Here is a 19140-nt window from a genome sequence, read left to right as displayed (position 1 = left end):
CCTCCCCCCCCCCAAGGAAAAACTCAACAACTTTTCTGTCCGGATTTTCACTGTTTGAAATATGGCAACCTTAACCATGGCAGATCAGTTTTAATAGTTGATAGCAAGTTGCCTGCTGATGGAGAGCACTACTTGGCTGCCATTTTGTTTCCTCCCATGGCTCGAAAGGCTACATTTTGTCTGGGAGGTCAGCTAGTAAGCTACTAAGCAAACAAGCAAATTCCTAAATTAATCAACGTACCACAGTATCATTTATCGAATAACTATGAGGAGCCCTTTCAAACCCCACCTAAAGTCTAGCAGACCCCCTTTTCTGTTAAGCAGAAAATAGACGGCTGCTTTTCTTTCATAAACATGGAAATCATCCTTCTTTGAGTACCCTGCTCTTTTGATAAGTGGTTTTGGAGCTCTGAACTCAGTAAGCTCTTCAACTGAGCCTCTCCCCATATGAGATCCTGAAGGGAGACATTCAGTCTGACCATCTTTTAGAGCACCTGTCCATTCTTGAAACCTCCAAATCCCTGAACTTTGGGTGATTCCAGAAGAGATCAGCTTTGGGTGCCTTTTGACTGCACTCCCACAACGACCTGCAGCAGAGCTGGTCTCCAGGATGGGATCGTGGAGCCAACCTCCTGGCAGCAATGTTGCTCCTGCTTACCTGAAGAGTGTGCGAGTGGGGCAGGGCACTAGAGAGGTCGGGATGGTGTAGGTCCACCTGTGACTTCCTAACCTTACAGCCTCTTTGCTCCACCCTTACACCATCCCAGTAAGTGACTGTGATGCAATTGCTTGGAGGTTGGCTCTACCCAACTGACCTACTCCTGTCCGGTGGACCCCACCTAGAAAAACCTCATGGAGGCCAAGGGAAGTCACTTCATTTGGAATTTACCCTAATGCTAAAATCCATGTTCCTGTCAGGAGTTCAGCCTACACTCAAGTAGGATCCTGGCAGAGCCACATGCCCGACTGGCATGTTCTCTCCTTCCTAGTCGATCGTTCGGGAGCTTCAAAAGCTTTCTTCAGTCCGAACATCATAGCGACCGATGCCAACCGACACCAGCACACTTAGGGATCCGCAGAATTTGTGCACCTTGCGTGACAGACCTCAGCAACTCAGCATTTTGGCTAATCTACTTTATTTACATATAAACACACATGGAACACTGCAACATGGTTCCCTCTCTCTCTAGCATCAGACAGCAAAGAGAAAAGGAACAAAGGACAATAGTCCCACTTCACAGAACACAGTAACACAAATATCCTGTCTCCATCACTTCCCACTCTGTGGAGTCAAAACATATCTGAGTGAACTGGTCTCCTTGGCGGGCTTTGAATAAACAATCACAAACTTTTTATTGACAATAGCTAGTCAGATAAATTAAGGATCTATACAATTTTGTAACATGCAGAGAAAAACATTTATTGATAAACCAGAGAGAGGAGCTGAGGAAAGTCAGGAGGGGAGGGGTGGGTGGGTTACTTTATATGGAGGGGGAGGGGGAAATAGGGGGAATTAAGGATGGTATGTTTTCTGATAAAATGTTTTGTTGAAATTCCAGTAAAAATATTTAAAAAACAAACAAAACATATACCGTCATGTGAAAGACACAAATCCCATGACTGCAATCATGGAACAGGAATTCTAACAGTTCCTTCCCCTATGCTTGGACACAGCACAAGGAAGGAAAGGTATAACTCTCAAACCTGTGCAAAAGGCCTTTCAGTTTCCATTGGAATGCCAGTCTCTTTCGCATTCCCCAAGGGCAGAAGCAATCCAACACACAGCCTCTTGGCAGCAGCAGTTCTTCAGGACGGCCTTCGATTGCTAACCATTAAATTGTCACTCCAGCTAACTTTCTCATTAAAACTCCATTTCAGGAAAAGCCTTGATTATTGTGTCAAGAACATGCTGCAGGACACCCACAATAAAATACCAATTTGGGCAGGCCCAATCCTAGTGATTTGTGGTGGATTTATTCTGCTTTAATTTGCTCTACGGTGTTTCCCCAGTGCTACCGCGTAATTGCTGTTCAGAGAAGCTATAGTGCAGCAGAAGTAAATAAAAATAAACCAGAATTTGTGGTGTAAAAAATATGCAGTTTCAGCAGGAAGTTACAGGATGTGCACTGAATGGAAATAAAGTAGTGTGACTGCCCCAACACCTTTGCAGACGCAGACAGTATTTTGTGGGGTGTCATGCGACCACTCCAACAGCACCATGAGGACGAATGAACATGAACGGACAATGAAAAGGGCATCTGGATGGCCCCAAAGTTGAGCACAAGCTCATTTATTTCATTGGTTACCTGGCCGGCTGGACTCCCACCAACATAAGGATTCTCAGTGCAATCCTACGATGCAGATTCCACTCTTCAATGGCAGCCGCCATGATCAAGCCACTCAAGAAGAGGAAGTTGGTTTCTAAAAAATACTGCGGGCAAACTTTGCTGGCTGGGAGGACACTGAGGAAGGGGAAGAGAATTATGGGTAGTAGAGCGGTCACAGACAAGGGCAGAGCTTCGGTGCACCAGTATACGGCCATCAACAGAATTACGTAGAGGCATTTTCCTTCCTGCAAAGAAATCAAATGATAAGAAGTAAGAGACAATGTTATAAACAGTTTCTAGTGAGACATCTGCATATAAATGACAAGAGAGTACCACCATTGTAGGGCAGCCACTGAAACTGCCTCTCCATGTTCATTCACGCCATCAAAAACACCATGCTCAGACAGCATTACCAGGAAGATGCCCTCATTCTGATGTGAGCAATCTGAAAAGGTCACAGAGAAGGAAGCTGCCCATGAAGACACATGATGCTTTGAGAAAAAGAAAAGGGGGAAAAAACCCTAATGGAAAACGTTATGAAAACCACACATGGTCCCACTTTTCAAATTCAAGAAATCAGTTTCAAATCAAGCCACGTATACTGCAACAAAGTCAACTGAAATTATTTCTGCATTCAAATGCAGAAGCAACCTCCATGAAACAGACCCTCCAAGTGTCCCTATTTTCCAGGGATGTCCCTGATTTAGAGAAGCAGTCCTGGTTTCTGATTTGATCCTGGAATGCCCTGCTTTTCTTTAGGATGTCCCTTTTTTCACTGGAAAAATGCTGGAGAGTGTGGTGTTATTCGACCCCCAAGCCATCTGAAGGCAATCCTGTATAGTGTTTTAATGTTTAATGTTTTATTATGTTTTTATATATGTTGGAAGCTGCCCAGAGTGGCTGGGACAACCCAGTAAGATGTGTGGGGTATAAATAGTAAAATTATCATTATGAAATGGAATGTCCCTATTTTCATCAGAGAAATGTTGGAGGGTATGATGAAACCCTCACCTTTATACATTTTTAAGGCCTGGCTGCAGAGACACATCAACCCAGGCAATTCAAACGATAGATTTGTGCCGAGCCAAATATCTGACCAATGGCTTAGTCATTCATTCACCTTTCCTATTCCAGCTTTGGATTCCTAGAAACAAATCTAATGGAGCAATCAAATTTCCAGCCTTTCATTTCCAAGGTAAAGCACTGGAAAAGCAAAGTCCACACTGTCTGTGTGTCCATGTGGTGGGTCTTGGTCAAAGTGCACCCGTCCCTAAGGAAATGAAGGAGAGATGTAGACAGCATCTTTTCTTGACCACCTTTGGCCAGATGAATGTTGCAGCACCCTTCTGACCACTTCCAGATCAGTGGACCAGTAAATGTAGACCCAACCATGTGAATCTGCTGCTCAGTATTGGGAAACTGAACTGAAAAATAGGATTTCTCTCCCAACAAGTTTTCCATCTGCTTCTCTAAAGCAGGGGGGAAGGCTAACCAGTGGACCTCCAGGCACTGTTGGACTACAAATCCCATCAGCCCCCAGCCAGCATGGCCAATGGTCAAGGATGATCAAAATTGTAGTCCAACATCTGCATAGCCGCAGGTTTCCCAGCCCTGCTCTGCAACCTCATGGCAGCCAGCAGTCGCCTTCAACCAAGGCCTCTGAGTTAGACCACATGGTTTCTGGAAAATAATTATCCCACTCGATTAAAGTTCGTATCAATTTTTTTTTGTCCTTAATACACACTTTCTTAGGAGACTTGTGATTGGGTTAATTTTCCAACTATGTAATGATTGCCAGAAACAGAGGATTTTTCCTCAGTTGCACAATCACCTTTTTTATGACAGAGAAGGAGGAAGACCAGATCATTATAAGGTGGCATCCAATTAAGTTAGTCATGCCCATTAATTTCAATGGGTCTACTCTGAGTATGACTTACATTAGATACAACCCATATTTTCCTTCTATAGAGCACTACCAGAGCTTTCTTCCTACATATTTGAACCTCTAGTGAAAGCAAGGCCTATAGAGTCGCTGTTGGTTATTGGGTGATGCCTGCTTATCTGGAGACTAGAGGAGGAGGAGGAGGAGGAGGAGCAGAGGTCCAAATCACACAATCCACCTGGTGATTTCCTGTACAAATGCCACTGAAACAAATGGAATTCAGTTGGTCCTCACTAGCAACTGAGACAAAATGAAGAACTCTGTCTTCATTCAAATGCAGAAGTAACATCCATGAAAAGCCATCAGCTTTAAAGGCCAGATAATTTCAGTTCTATTCTTTATTTGATTCATGTATTGCTTCTCCCTGACAAAACAATTTACAGGAGCCTTGATATACAAGATACAGTATGCAATATTGATCCATTAAAACAAACAATGTAGGGAGGGGGATCACCCATCATAATAAAAAATTATCCTGTCCACAGAAGAATACAAAAAATAAACATCCATAAATCAAATTGTTAGTGCTCTCCAAATAATTTATTCGATTTAAGCCCAGTTTTGAGGGAAATAAAGGTAAAGGTACCTCTGACCGTTAGGTGTAGTCATGGACGACTCTGGGGTTGCGCACTCATCTTGCTCTATAGGCCGAGGGAGCCGGCATTTGTCCGCAGACAGCTTCCAGGTCACGTGGCCAGCATGACTAAGCCGCTTCTGGCAAACCAGAGCAGCGCACAGAAACGCTGTTTACCTTCCCCCTGGAGCGGTACCTATTTATCTACTTGCACTTTGATGTGCTTTTGAACTGCTAGGTTGGCAGGAGCAGGGACCGAACAACAGGGGCTCACCCTGTTGTGGGGATTCGAACCGCCGACCTTATGATCGGCAAGCCCTAGGCTCTGTGGTTTAGACCACAGCGCCACCCGCATCCCTTTTGAGGAATATACACCCCCCCAAAAAAATATAATATAACGCCATGGTGCATCTACATCAGCACAACCGGACGCTTTCATCTGCCCCAGCAGCAACAAAACATGTCTCTCCCATATCAGTCTCTACAGCCACGGCAGGCACTGCTGCCTTCCAGTAGTTTGATTTCACCCCCAAAGGCATTGTCTCTCAAGACAGATGGGTGCCAACAATATTGTATCTCCCAGGCAATTCATGCAATCAGAAGAATGGTTGCCAGGAGACATATGAACTCACCTAACTCACACCATTAAGCACAGAATTCCTGCCTAATGGCTTCTGTCTCCATTTTCTATGAAATCCTCTCTTAGTTTGAAGGTGAAAATATACACATTTTTATTTGTAGATGAATATCCTTGCAATCTTTAAATTCTGTTCTCCGTCATTGCAGGAACTGAACATTCTTTTTACATTTATAAATCTAGTTGTCAAAGTGTCATTCAAATGTAGTTCACTACGATCATAATTTTTAGGTTAAATAATAATAAGAATAATCACTTAACAGGAAAACAAGCCAACTAATTTCTAGACATTAAGTTGGTTAAGAATGGGTGATTAATGGGAACAGAACAGTAAAAAGCCTGTGTTATTCTGTCTATTTTTTCTTCAGTAATGCACATCCTTCCTTTCTATCACATAGACAAGAATAGGTATTCTGAATTTTCCCCTTATATATATTGGATTTATAAAGAATTTACAGGCTTAACATAATGATTAAATTCACTACTTCCTTTATTAATATTAATAAAATATTATCAGCTGCTGTGCAATGCCTTGTTTTAATATTCCACAAATGATTAATACCCATAGTATTTCCCCTCTCCCCTTCTCAGATTTTGCTGTGGTAAAATTCCCTCTGTGGCCAAACTGTCATAGGAACAAAAAGGATGCACACCTTAGTACTTTTTAATTATCGTGTTAAAGAGCCAATCAATCGTGGCTGAAATAAAAGCTGCAACATGTAAGGCACAGCCATGTGCCCCACTGACTGGGGAGGCTTAAAAGAGCCAGTTTAAGTGCTCTGCATTGGCAGATTTGGAGTATATGCCAATGCTAGGATAGCATCATCTCAGTATAGTGGTACCTCGGGTTACAGATGCTTCAGGTTACAAACGCTTCAGGTTACAGACTCTGCTAACCCAGAAATAGTGCCTCGGGTTGAGAACTTTGCTTCAGGATGAGAACAGAAATCGCGCAGCAGTGGCGTGGCAGCAGCAGGAGGCCCCATTAGCTAAAGTGGTGCTTCAGGTTAAGAACAGTTTCAGGTTAAGAACAAACCTCCGGAACAAATTAAGTTCTTAACCTGAGGTACCACTGTATATGCCTACCGCCAGCAAAGTGTTAAAGGTGAGGAGTGTAAGAGAGGTTCTGAACCTAGGATTCATCCACATTTTCGCTTGCCCCATATTTTGATTGTATCATGTACCGCAGCTATGCCTTGGGGAAATCCGATCTTACCCACTGAATTGGATCTTATCAGACATGCGGAAAACCTGAAGAGGGATTTTGCTTCAAAGATTACATTTTTGCAAAGTGCAGCCATGGAACAATGTGAAGAGCTCTGGGGCCCAATGGAATTAGCACACAATGTGATCAAAACAGGGGGCAAGCGAAAGTGTGGATGAAGCCCCTAGTCTACAATCCTAAACTAAGCCCAGTTCCTCTCCCAGTCTCAGTGCCTGCAGAACTTTACAGAAAGTGGTGTAAGCTAACACTTTCCCAAGTTGTGGACTTGTAAAAGGGTAAGAGAGTATTGGGAAATGATATATAATAAATGAAAAAAATGTTTTGAAGTACCTTTCCAAAAAACAACATCCCAAAGTCCTTTTTGTTGGGAATAATTCAGAGGGAAGTTCCCAGGTGTCAAAAAGGATTATTTATGTATGCCACTACTGCGGCCCATGTTTTGCTAGCCCAAAAATGGAAAACGAGTGAGGTCACAACCAAAGAAGAATGGCAACTGAAAATGATGGAATGTGCACAGCTTGCAGATTTAACATATAAAATAAGAGAGCAAGAAGAACATACGTTTAAAAAAGACTGGAAAATGTTTATGGGTGAAAACTGTGCACATTTAAAAATGCTGGAAGCATTAAGATAAATTCAACAGTGTAAATAAGTTCTGATGGTTGTAACAATGGAATGCTGAATGGTTTAGTTCATGTAAAATATGCAGGGATGTATGGTATGCAAAATGAACCATGGAAAGGGAAGAAGGGAAGTCATTGATTTAAGGTTGTCTAAATGAATATTTTGAAATGTAAATTAGAAAAAAATAATAAAAATTGTACATTCCCACTGAACTAAAAAGAAACATTCCCACTGAACTAAATGAATAGCCACATCCACTGTGCCCCCCCCCTCTTGTTCTGCCTTCCCCACTGTGACAGAGCAAAGTACTCCATCAGGCCTTAATCCCTGAGAAGGAACTCATTACTCAGATGATAAAGCAAGAAGGCATGTGGAATGTGTGGTCACCAGGCCTGGCGCTAGCTATCAACCTGGTTGGGCATTGGCCAAGAATCCCAGGGGCTTGGAAGGGCCATGCTTCATCTGAACTGAATGCAATCCCCTACCCTCTGTGCCAGGGCCCCAGGTGCTTCTCAGCACTGTGCTGTGGCACCACTTTTGAATGGGAACCGAGCTTCTGGGCCTCCTGAAGTCTGGCACCAACACTGGTGCTCACTTTGCGTTCAGGCCTGGTCAGGACAGATGGCACTGCAGTCTCAAATATCACAGAGGAGTAAAATCTGGATATCTGTAATTCCGCAGTCAAGCGGTACAAAAACAGGCAAAGATGAGCAAACAGAAGCACATGCAAATTCAGCCCCATGATTATGTGTGCATTCATGCATGGGTCCATGTCAGGTTCATGTAATTAATGTCACATCTATTTTGGCTCTAAGTGGGGTCAAGAAGGATGGCGGCTAACAGATTGAGGTTGAATCCTGACAAGACAGAAGTACTGTTCTTGGGGAAAAGGTGGCGGGCAGGTGTGGGGGACTCCCTGGTCCTGAATGGGGCAACTGTGCCCCTGAAGGACCAGGTGCGCAGCCTGGGAGTCATTTTGGACTCACAGCTGTCCATGGAGGTGCAAGTCAATTCTGTATCCAGGGCAGCTGTCTACCAGCTCCATCTGGTACACAGGCTGAGACCCTATCTGTCTGTGGACTGTCTTGCCAGAGTGGTGCATGCTCTGGTTATCTCCCGTTTAGACTACTGCAACGCGCTCTATGTGGGACTACCTTTAAAGGTGACCCGGAAACTACAACTAATCCAGAATGCGGCAGCCAGACTGGTGACAGGGAGCAGCTGCCGAGACCACATGACACCGATCTTGAAAGACCTACATTGGTTCCCAGTACGTTTCCGAGCACAATTCAATGTGTTGGTGTTGACCTTTAAAGCCCTAAACGGCCTCAGCCCAGTATACCTGAAGGAGAGTTGTAGTTTCCTGGTAATATCACAAATTTTATGGCCTGTTTTTCAGTATATCTAAAATCCTTTGCTTATTAGGGACTACCCCACATTTTCTTCAAAAAATTGTTTTGGACAGGTAACTACCATAGAGTTATCAAAATTTTCAAAAGCAGGGGATCCGTGGCTTGGCTTTTGAAAAATAGAGAGTCTGCAGTACTTAGCTAATTGGGAACCACTTCTCTGGAGAATCTATTAAGAAATAAACGTTAGAGCCCCTGAAAGCTGCAATCCAGGAAATACAAGATGGAAGGGGATGGAAGGAGCCCCCTTCCTCCCTCCCCACATTTGCCTGCAGTTTCTTATCAGCCCTCTGCTATTCTGCCCCACCTTAATTTGTTTCATATTTATTTCATCTCTGTTGAAATTCCAGCTCTGTCAGGCACTTCCTAGCCACGAACTGTTTTTGCGCCAGCTGGCCGCTATAAGAACTACTATTTTAGAATTGGTGACTGAGCTTGTTCTTTCCCTTTTCCCTCCCCATTCATTTTACCTTGTGTGCCATGGTTGTTGTTTTTCTGACTAGTAAGCCGGCAGGCAGGGACTGTCTTGTTTTAACAGATTGTATGTAAGCCACTCTGAGAGCCTTTTTGACTCTACAAATGCTCTAAATAAAATGAATGAATCCCCTGCCTTTCCAAATAAGAACTTTCAAAGCCGGGATAGATATATAGAACAGTAGGCCCTGCTCGTCTAAAGAAACAGCCACGTGATAATTGAGGTCACAGCTCATATATCATTTTCTTTCTTGGCCTCAAAGGATTCCCTGAACTCAATTATTGCTAAGAGCCTCCTCTTGAGCAGAAAGACCTACATCACTGCTGCTTACTTCAGAACTGGGTATCACTGACACAGAGTCCCATTTGATGGTGGAGCGGCAAGCTCCTTTTGCACACCTCATTAAGAACATCCCCTGTGCTCCCTTACCAAAAACATTGCTTTCCCAACCTTCTGCTGCTGCTGCTGCCCTGCCTGCTCCTCCCGCAATCATTTGTGCCTTGGAGCAGAAGGGCTTGCTGACTCCTTCTGCTCCAAAATCAAGGAGCTTCTAGGAGCCACAGGTGAGAGATGTGTGCAGGGTGGGGACCAAAGGTGGACAAACTGCCCCAGAAGGAGCACAGCGTGTCCCCCACCAGAGATACTACCCCCATCCAACCCCCCGTACACAAATATGCAACATAAAGGACCCTGTTGTAACCCAAGCCTGCACAACCTTTGATCCACCAAGCCAAACGCAACCAACCAACTATCTATGGCAGCCTGAATGTTTTGCAGGCTCGAGTAGGAAGTGAAACAGGAGGATTGGTAAGCTTCTCGGGCAGGGTTTGGAACCTGTAGCCCTCCCAGTTTTGTTGGACTCCAACACTCATCAGCCCCCAGCTAGCATGAATGATGATGTGGGATGGTGTCGGACAACCAGCGATGGTGGGAGATGTAGCTCAACAACACTGAGAGGGCCACAAGTTCCCATCTCCTGTCCTAGTGCCCCCATAGATGTCCTATAGGTTGCACTCAGTTTGGCAGTCACAATTGCATGGTTCTACTGCAGTGCAGAAAACCAGAACAGAACAAAACACCTCTGAGATTCAGCATAAAATGTGCCAGAATCCAAGTACAGCATGAGGAATACAATACCTATTATTCATCTGAAAGCTGAGCTCTGTTTGATGAGAATATTCTGCAGTTATAAGACAGCTCACACCTCTACATTTGGGCTTACAAGTTCAAAAAGCATTAGAATCTAATAAAGCTGTTTATTCAGCTAATGTACGTGTAGCAAACTAATACAATGAGATATTTACAAGCCCCCAAAAGGAATTAAAATATCCATTATGTAATCCTATTTATACTCTTTGAGACAAATGAAACTGTACATAGGCACTTTGAATTACCTAAATTACCTCAAGAGCAGCAACAAAAGGAAATTACCAACAATAAAACCCTAAAGGAGCCCTTCCATCCTACATGCTGTGGTAGCAAATGAAATTTCACAAAGCCATGTTATTCCAGTGTTGAGGATAGAGTGAGATGAGGAATAAAGTTCTGTGTCTACAGAAAGACAGCACCGAAGTAGCTGTCCTGAGTAGATATGCTACATGGGAAATGATCACAACTCTTTCATCAGGCCTGTTTGTTTCAAGTACACCCCCCCCCCTTCTCTCCTCTGTGCCTCCTTCCCATCTCTCCTGTCAGAACTAAAGATATTTTTTTTGCACCTTGGGTGAATTAAATCCTTCCCTTTTGACTTACTGCATGCTGAGCAGCAGAACATTCAACAGCACATAAAATGATCACAAGTAGACTGAGGTGCTAAAAATACCTGCCCTTTATAAATTAAGCTTGAGAACTAAAGGTATGTCTAGCTGAACACCCTCTTTCCCAGGGGAAACGCCTCTGGGAAGCCCATTTGCAATGGGGAAGGCATCAATAGCCCTTCTGGTAATTTAGAGACCAAGTGCCTCTGAAACCTGGATGCTGCATTTAGGGGCATACAGCATCAGCATCAGCATCATTATCATTTTATATAGGTAAAGGACCCCTGGATGGTTAAGTCCAGTCAAAGGCAACTATGGGGTGCAGCGCTCATCTTGCTTCAGGCCAAGGGAGCTGGCGTTTGTCTGCAGACAGCTTTTCCGGGACATGTGGCCAGCATGACTAAACTGCTTCTGGCACAACTGAAAACGCTGTTTAGCTTCCCGCCACACCGGTACCTATTTATCTACCTGCACTGGTATACTTTTGAATTGCTAGGTTGGCAGAAGCTGGGACAGAGCAGATTCGAACTGTCAACCTTCCGATCAGCAAGCCCAAGAGACTCAGTGGTTCAGACCACAGCACCACCCATCTGTCTGGGTTGCCTCAGCTTCAGCCTCAGCCATTTATGGGCGGCTTTAAAACACATTCAGCACAAATGACTTTCCCCTCAAAGAATCCCCTCACAGAGCAACAATTCCCAGCGAACTACCATTCCCAGGATTCTTTTAGAGAAGCCATGTGTCTTGAGAGTGGCTTAAATGTTGTGGCAGACATTGATGAAACATCCTCCATGAATAAAAGGGTCCCATTTTAAAGCCATCTAAGATAGCCATCGCATCTTGCGGAAGGCAGCAAATGCCATAAGTTACCGGTAATCACACATTGTGTAAAGCACTTCCTTTTACCTGCCCCTTTTACTGGAAGTCCCCAAATTCTAGCATTACAAGAGATGGAGAACTGCTTATCTCCATTCATTTTTTTTTCCACATCATGCATACTTTGTGTAAGCTTTTATCACATCTTCCCATACTTGGCTTTTCTCCACACTAAAAAGCCTCAAGTCTTTGTAGCCCTTCCTCACAGAGAGTGTGTTCCACAAGTCTGATAGTTTTGGTTTCCATTTTCTGCCCCCCATTCTGCCTCAGCCCAGTATACCTGAAGGAGTGTCTCCACCCCCATCATTCTGCCCGGACACTGAGGTCCAGCGCTAAGGGCCTTCTGGCGGGTCCCTCATTGCGAGAAGCAAAGCTACAGGGAACCAGGCAGAGGGCCTTCTCGGTAGTGGCACCCGCCCTGTGGAACGCCCTCCTATTAGCTGTCAAAGAGATAAACAAGACACTCAGAAGACATCTGAAGGTTCAGGGAAGTTTTTAATGTGTGACATTTTAATGTATTCTTAATCTTTGTTGGAAGCCGCCCAGAGTGGCTGGGGAAACCCAGCCAGATGGTCGGGGTACAAATAAATTATTATTATTATTATTATTATTATTATTATTATTATTCTAGTTCTTCAAATTTATTGACTGATGGATTGCTTTCTCCCATTTGCAAATCTGCCCATGCTCTGGACAGCTGGCAGAGAGCGGAAGGTTCTCTCTTACCTCTTCTGGAATGCATGGAATATTGCCCATCCATCAAGCTGCTAAGCTGCCACTGTGCATCTTGTTGTCTAAGAGTACATTCATCTCAGCAGGTTAAAACACAGCAAGGTCGTTCATCACCACCACCCGCTGCGTTTCAAGCCACATTTTCACTGTGCTGTTCACATTAAAGGGAGTTGGTGGGGGTGTCTTCACCCAACCTGCAAGACATTTTTGGTTTCCCTGTCCCTGTGACATTCCCCGTGAAGTCCTAATTCATTAAGCTGTCATGTGCGCATGTGCACTCACCTGCACATGCTCAGTGCCTGTTGTGGTAATGTGAACCTACCCTTTACTCTGCTTCTAGTTTTCTAGTTGGATTGAAGCTGGTTTGCAAAATAATAATAATAATAGTAGTAATAATAATAATAATAAATGCATCAAGTAGCCATTTTTGTCAAGAAACTACAGGATCAATATGGATAGGCTAACAGTATGCGAATTCAGTTTCAAAACTAACAGTGGGAGCCTACTAGATGCAGAGTATGTTGTAATCAGTGGCGTAGCGTGGGTTGTCAGCACCCGGGGCAAGGCAAGTAATTTGCGCCCCCTAGCCGGGGATTTGCGCCCCCTAACCATAACCCCCAGATGTTGTGCCCGGTGCGGCCGGCCCCCCCTGCACCCCCCACACTACGCCACTGGTTGTAATGTGAACATACACTAAAACCAGACCGCAGCTTTCTTTCTGAGCCATTCACAGCACTGGGGCAAGCATCTTTTTAACTCCAGCACCCTGCTTGCCTCTGCAGTTGGGCCAGTCCTAACACAGACTGTAAGCTCCGTGGGACAGGGACTTTTGCCAACGTTGATTTGTAAAGAGCCATGTACACTGATGAAACACTCATAGGAATCACAGCATCCTGGGAAAGTGGTTGCAGAGAAATGCATTGGACCTAACATCTCTTTTTGGCAAAAAGGGCTTTGATAGGGAAACATGTCCAAGCAACATACTCAAGAAACAAACACGTGCTAATTTATTTATTTTTTCAAATGCCCATATTCTTTACAACGAAGCTAGAAAGTTAACAAATCCACAACCAAAGAGGTTGAACAAAGTCCAGAGGTGAGAACAGCCCTCCTAGAACATTCCCCTTCCAACAGCCCCTTTCTAGTTAAGCTAATTGCAAGCGCTGTTAAACAGATGTGTTTGCATCTAATATGTACTTTTTGGAACATGCATATTGCATCAGCTGGGATGGGGGAGTGGGTTGCAGGGGGGATTTTATCATTTCCTCCCTTGCGAAAATCACTCTTCTGAAGCTGGTATTTCCTTTGGGGGAAATCCCCCATTAGTGCCAATCTACTAAGGTAGAAAAGAGTTGCATTTGCTCTCCATGCCTGCTCTGATCCCATAAATTAACAGCTTTTCCTGTCCTCCACCCTCAAGCTGATTGCCTTAAAACACACACACACACACATTTTAGAAGCAAATATGCATTCAACATCATGTGTAGCTTAGTCCTTAAGAACAGAATATACTTTGAGCAACTATGGGTATTTCCATACAGGTGTTTATTGTGGGATCGGCATTACTCATGCATGCAAGGTTTTTACAGCCTGCACATGGCAGCATCAACACCAATATGCATTTTCCACCTCCGTTTAATCTGCATTTACTCTTCCTGCTGAAAAACCAATGAATTTTAAGGGGGCGGGGGACACCTGTTACCAATTACCTGTTTGCAATATTTGAAAGGCTTGTTTGCAACATTAAAACTCTTGTCTGGAATCACACCTCCTATGTAGTAGACTGGCAAAGATGCCATGGCACGCATTGGAAACCAACATGGGGCTTGGAGGCAGATGGGCCAGGTTCAAATCCCAGCTAAGTCTGACCTGCCCCAACTTTTCCTAGCTTTGGGAAGTGGTGGAAGGAGCTCAAAAGACAGTGCAATATGGTGGGCCAAATCATATACGCATATGCCCCTTTGCTTGTTTTCGACCCATTTTGGTTTGACAGATTTGTGTCAAGTTAGAGAAAGTCTGTCAGGAAAACAAGGCTGCCAAAAGCTTCACATAACAGTTGTCTCAGAAATGTCATCTTCCCATTTCCCATGTGACCTGGATGATAGTGTAATCATTTCCAGTGAATCTGTAGGGCTCTGCCGAACAAACCAGAGCGACGTCTGGAGGTTGGTGGGGAGGGATGAAGCAGAGAGCTCCTGGTTTAAGCTGTGAGCTGAGAGAACCTATTCAATTCTTGATGCGGAGGGGGGAATTTTCCATGATAGCTTGCCCTGTTTGATGGGTGGGGATGCAGCTGAGAGCGGTATCAATATGGAATAACAGTCCTGTATGTCTTCAGGAATGGCAAAGATGCAAATAAAGGCACTGTGGGAGACGCATAATAGCTTGGAAAACAGAGGTGGCGAAATCCATGCACAGCAGCATAGACTGTCCAAGAGTGAAACAGACAATAATCTGGCAGAGATTTAAGCTTTAGGGGCAGAAGCCGTAGACGAGACCAGAAAGAAAAGGCATGTACCGCTGGAGAATGAGAACTGTGTGTCCCAGTTGCAGATCCCTTCCATGCCAATGAATGCAGCTCTGAAAGCCCCAGTCCAAACTTGGCAAGGAGAGAAAGGGGAGGTGGACCATTCTAAGCATATGAGGAAAAATCTGCACCATTCCCCACACCCACCTCAATTTATTCTTTATTAAAGTTATGGTTTCCATACTACTACATTAATACAAACCATATACAGGCGTTACACAAACAGCTTAAATCATATGTCTGTAATTAAAGTCCCCCTGCAGCAGGGAATTGCTTAGAAAGTTGCCCATCAGCCTTGCCTTATGTATCTCCACTCCAAAGAAGGCACATGATTCTCAGGCTGCACACTTGCCTAGGTGTAAACCCCACAGTGCAACCTCCTTCCAAGTAAACATGCATAAGGTTGCACTGTTCATCCTTTGTTGATCAGGCCCTCTGAAGCATCTGTGAAAGAGCACCTTCTGTATAAGCTGTGAGGGGAAGCATTTTGGAAGCAGGACCGAGAAACAGGAGCAAAGAATGAGTAATGTGATGCCTTTTATTGATCAGTGTAGCTTGGAGAACTGCAAGAAGAAAAACTGCCTGGAAAGGGCATTCAATGGGGCAGCAGTGGACAAGGCCTAGGAGTTTCTCCAGGGAATTATTTCCCTGTGACATGGGTGACAATGAACAAAGGGCAGCTCTTGAAGCAAAGTAAGCTAAATATGCTTTGTGAGGATTTTCTGTTACAGAATGGAGTATTCTCCAGTAACCTGGGCTAGGTGTTACTTTCCTGCGGCAGAGATGGGGACCCCATGTTGTTGGGCCCCAATTCTCATTCAACATGCCCAGTGGTTAGGAATAGTGGGAGTTCTAGGCCAGCAACATCTGGAGGCGAACCCTGTTGTCTACTCCGGATAATGACAGATGGATCATGTTACCATCAAAAAACGCACTGCGACAGTAATTGCGGGGACTTTGTAATGACAGTAATTACAAGGGTGGACTTTGGTAATCTTTGGTAGTATGGTGCCCTGAGTGAGGCCAAAATCTGACAACCCTCAATGGATCTTCTCCATGCCGGATCTTCTCAATTTTGCACCCCCTCGGCTGGGCACCCTGTGCTGGGGAACTGTCTGCACTTCCCTAAATCGGGTGCTGATGCCGTATTCTAGACTCAAAAGTCTGTGATAATAAGAGACTTCTAAAAAAGTTTAAGATGAGGCAACTATTTAGTTGGGGCAGGGGAGAAAGATTGGCTTTGGGGGAAGCAGTGGATCACTTGAGCAGTATATGGTCAGGGTGACATTTAAAAGTGACATGATGTTAATCTGGGGAGTTGGTCCTAGGGTTACATAGTGGCAACAGGGTAAAGACGAAAGGGGATTTTTTTAAGGGCATGGTCATTTTGTTTGGAGGAGCGGATATTCCTTAAAGGGGGCAAGTAGGAAAAGGTTATTGATAAGGTAAAGGGAAGGGGTAGAGACTTGGGTGGGACAGGGATGGATTTTTCTACGGACAGCAGATCAGCTGATTTCTTGGAGAAATACTCTCCAAAACTGAGAAAGGGGTTTGGGTTTAGTTCATTGTCTCCTGCAGACAACCTGTTATGTACTGAGTTTTATATTTATTGATCATTCCTCCCAATTTACTTCCACAAAGCTTAAGCAGAGGTTAGACTGTCTCTGGTCATTCTCAAGCATTCATCCCAATTTGAGGGGAAGTTACACAGTAAGCATTCATTCAGGCTTGCTTGTGCAATGTTTATGCGTCTTCCCATTAATCATTCGGCCATCCCACACTTTCCCCCACCACTTTCTCAATAGCAAAAAGTCCAATTTTTCAAATAAAAAAGGTGGGTTTGTTGCATGCAGTCAGCAGAGCAGTTTAATCCACTTTAATTGCACACACATACATTTCTGATAGGAGCTTCAATCTCACCCACCCCCAAAATAGTAACAGTCTTGAGGTAACCTGAGTTCCCTTAAGGACAATGAGCATGTGGTTCCTTGGTTGGAAGCAACGTTAAGTAGGAGATGACAAAGAGATGATGGACCAGAACAACCATCAGTGTGGCAACCTTTGGAGGACGGGCTGTAGGTCAGCGGTAGAGCATCTGCCTTGAATGCAGAAGGTGCTGGGTTCAATCCCCAGCATCACCAGGTAGGGCTGGGAGAGGTTCCCTATCTGAAACCTTGGAGAGCCACTGCCATTCATATTGAGCTAGATGGACCAGTGGGTTTGACTTGGTCTAAGGCAGCTTCTTATGCTCTTCCTTAACTTGAGTTTCATTAGGAGCCACAGTTCCCTACAAGTAGTCAAAGTGCAGGGAGCAGAAGGCAAGGAATTGCTCTTGTGAAATATATGATGGGAATATTGGGGAGTGCAAAGAGCTGCTGCTGGAAGATACTTGGGTTGGCAGGATAGATATTAGGGAAGCAGAGAATCGCGAGAGCAGAAATCGTAGTATTATCTTGACAGGGATTAGGGAGGTACAAGGAGTTAGGGCAGAGGGCAAGGAGCTATTCCCAATAGTCTGATGACTGTTGCTGAATGAAGGAATTATCTGAGTACTTTTTGCAGGAAACTGGTTTTCTAAAGGGGAGTGCAGCCTTTCCAAAAACAGAAGATGGGGAGGGTTCTTGATGGGAGAAGGGGCTAAGAAAGGGAGGGGGTATTAATTGAGTTGGAGACTCAGGTGGTGCTAAGGATAGTGGGTGACACAATGCTGTCCCCCCTCTTCATGATAAGTCACCTCCGCCTTAAAACGACTGTGTGACAATGTCAACAGACAGAAAGTCAACAGGTGAAGCAACAGGGAACTCACCGCCTGTTGAAGCTGTGCCTGCTGCACAGCTGTTGAAAGGAAGGAAAGGCTCCTTGCAGAAAGCGGGGCAGAGCAAGATGAAATGGGCTGGTGGCTACACTAGAAGCAGGAGTGGGGGTACAGCCACTTTTGACTAGGGCAAAGAAGGAAGTGGGGGGCGGAGAGGAGGAGGAGGAAGCCCCTTTGCAGGGTGGCTTTTACGGGGGGGCGGGGTGGGGGCAAAGGGTTACCTTGGGGGGCAGGCTGAAGAGGACAGGCAGCAGCACCAGCGGGGTGCAGAGCAGCACCAGGTAGCGGCGGATACTCCACACTTTCTTCACTAGAGCTCCAAGCGCTGCCATAATAACCCGACCGTACCGGCTTGGGAGAGACCGGCCGCGGCGCCCGCGCCGCCGCTTTATCCCGGGGGAGGGAGGAGGGCGAAGGAGGCAGGGCTCTTACCTAGGGGCGGTGGCAGGGAGCACGGGGCTCGCCGTCCGCCAGCCCGACCGACTCCCACCTCCCGCTCCATCGGCGCATCCAGAGAGCCAGGAGAGGGAGCCGCGGCCGTGACCGCCTCCTCCTCCTCCTTCAAGGGACCGCCTCCTCGGGGCTGCCCCCTCGCCCACCCCGCTCCAGCCGGAGACCGAGGAGAAGCGAGCAAGCGGCTCGTCGCCACGTGGAGCGCAAAGGAGGGCAGCTTTGGAGCCGGCATCCGCCGAGCGCGCTGCGCGTCCTTCGCGCAAGGCGCGCCAGCTCCAATGTTTCGCTGCACGTGGTGGACCACGGAACTTCCCCTTGGCTGCTGTGGCGCCAGGACAAAAGTTGTAATAGTGGGGAGGCAGGAAAAGAGGAGAGTGAACAGCCAAACCCGAGGATTCAGAGGTGCAAAGTTGAATAAAATGGGGGGGGGGGCAGGTAAGCCCCCTCAAATATTTTACGGGCGGCAGCGAAGGGACTTCGACTTCAAGAAGTTGGCTCCTATGCACGGATTTGTTATTTCTCCTCTCCAGTTCTTTGAACAGAGTTTAACCTGTCAGAGGCTTTCGTTGTTGCATCTGACCCTGCCATTTTCTAGTCTCTGGAGGCGAATATGTCCTGTGAGCAGTCGCTCCCTTGGGGAGAGGTGCGGTTCCTTCCGCGTCCATGGAATGCCGTTTTCTAATTGGAAACCTTACCTTTTGACCCAACCTTTATTTATTCATTTAGAGCGTATGTGCCCCTGTTCTTCAGCCAAAGAAAGAAAGAAA

At 45.4% G+C, this 19140-nt stretch overlaps 1 protein-coding gene across 2 annotated transcripts in view; it reads right to left on the bottom strand.

Moving 5' to 3' along the window:
- SLC13A3 (solute carrier family 13 member 3) overlaps window positions 1-18327 on the bottom strand; it is a 46070-nt gene extending 27743 nt beyond the window's left edge. Inside the window, exons 1-2 of one of the 2 annotated variants that reach the window (XM_081011217.1) lie at window positions 18142-18327; window positions 2307-2572 (exon numbers count right to left, since the gene is read on the bottom strand). In XM_081011217.1, the coding sequence (XP_080867343.1) occupies window positions 2307-2572; window positions 18142-18252 (377 nt within the window). In that variant the 5' untranslated portion in view covers window positions 18253-18327. Of the gene's footprint in view, window positions 1-2306; window positions 2573-2663; window positions 2678-18141 lie in introns of those variants that run through there. The other variant, XM_081011218.1, reaches the window with a different exon arrangement.
- Window positions 18328-19140: the final 813 nt, after the last annotated feature.

The sequence above is a fragment of the Podarcis pityusensis genome (genome assembly GCF_964106645.2).
Source record: "Podarcis pityusensis genome assembly, chromosome: 6".
In the NCBI taxonomy this organism is placed as follows: Eukaryota; Metazoa; Chordata; class Lepidosauria; order Squamata; family Lacertidae; genus Podarcis; species Podarcis pityusensis.
The sequence above is the reverse complement of the archived record's forward strand: the minus strand, read 5'-3'. Positions and strand labels throughout refer to the sequence as shown.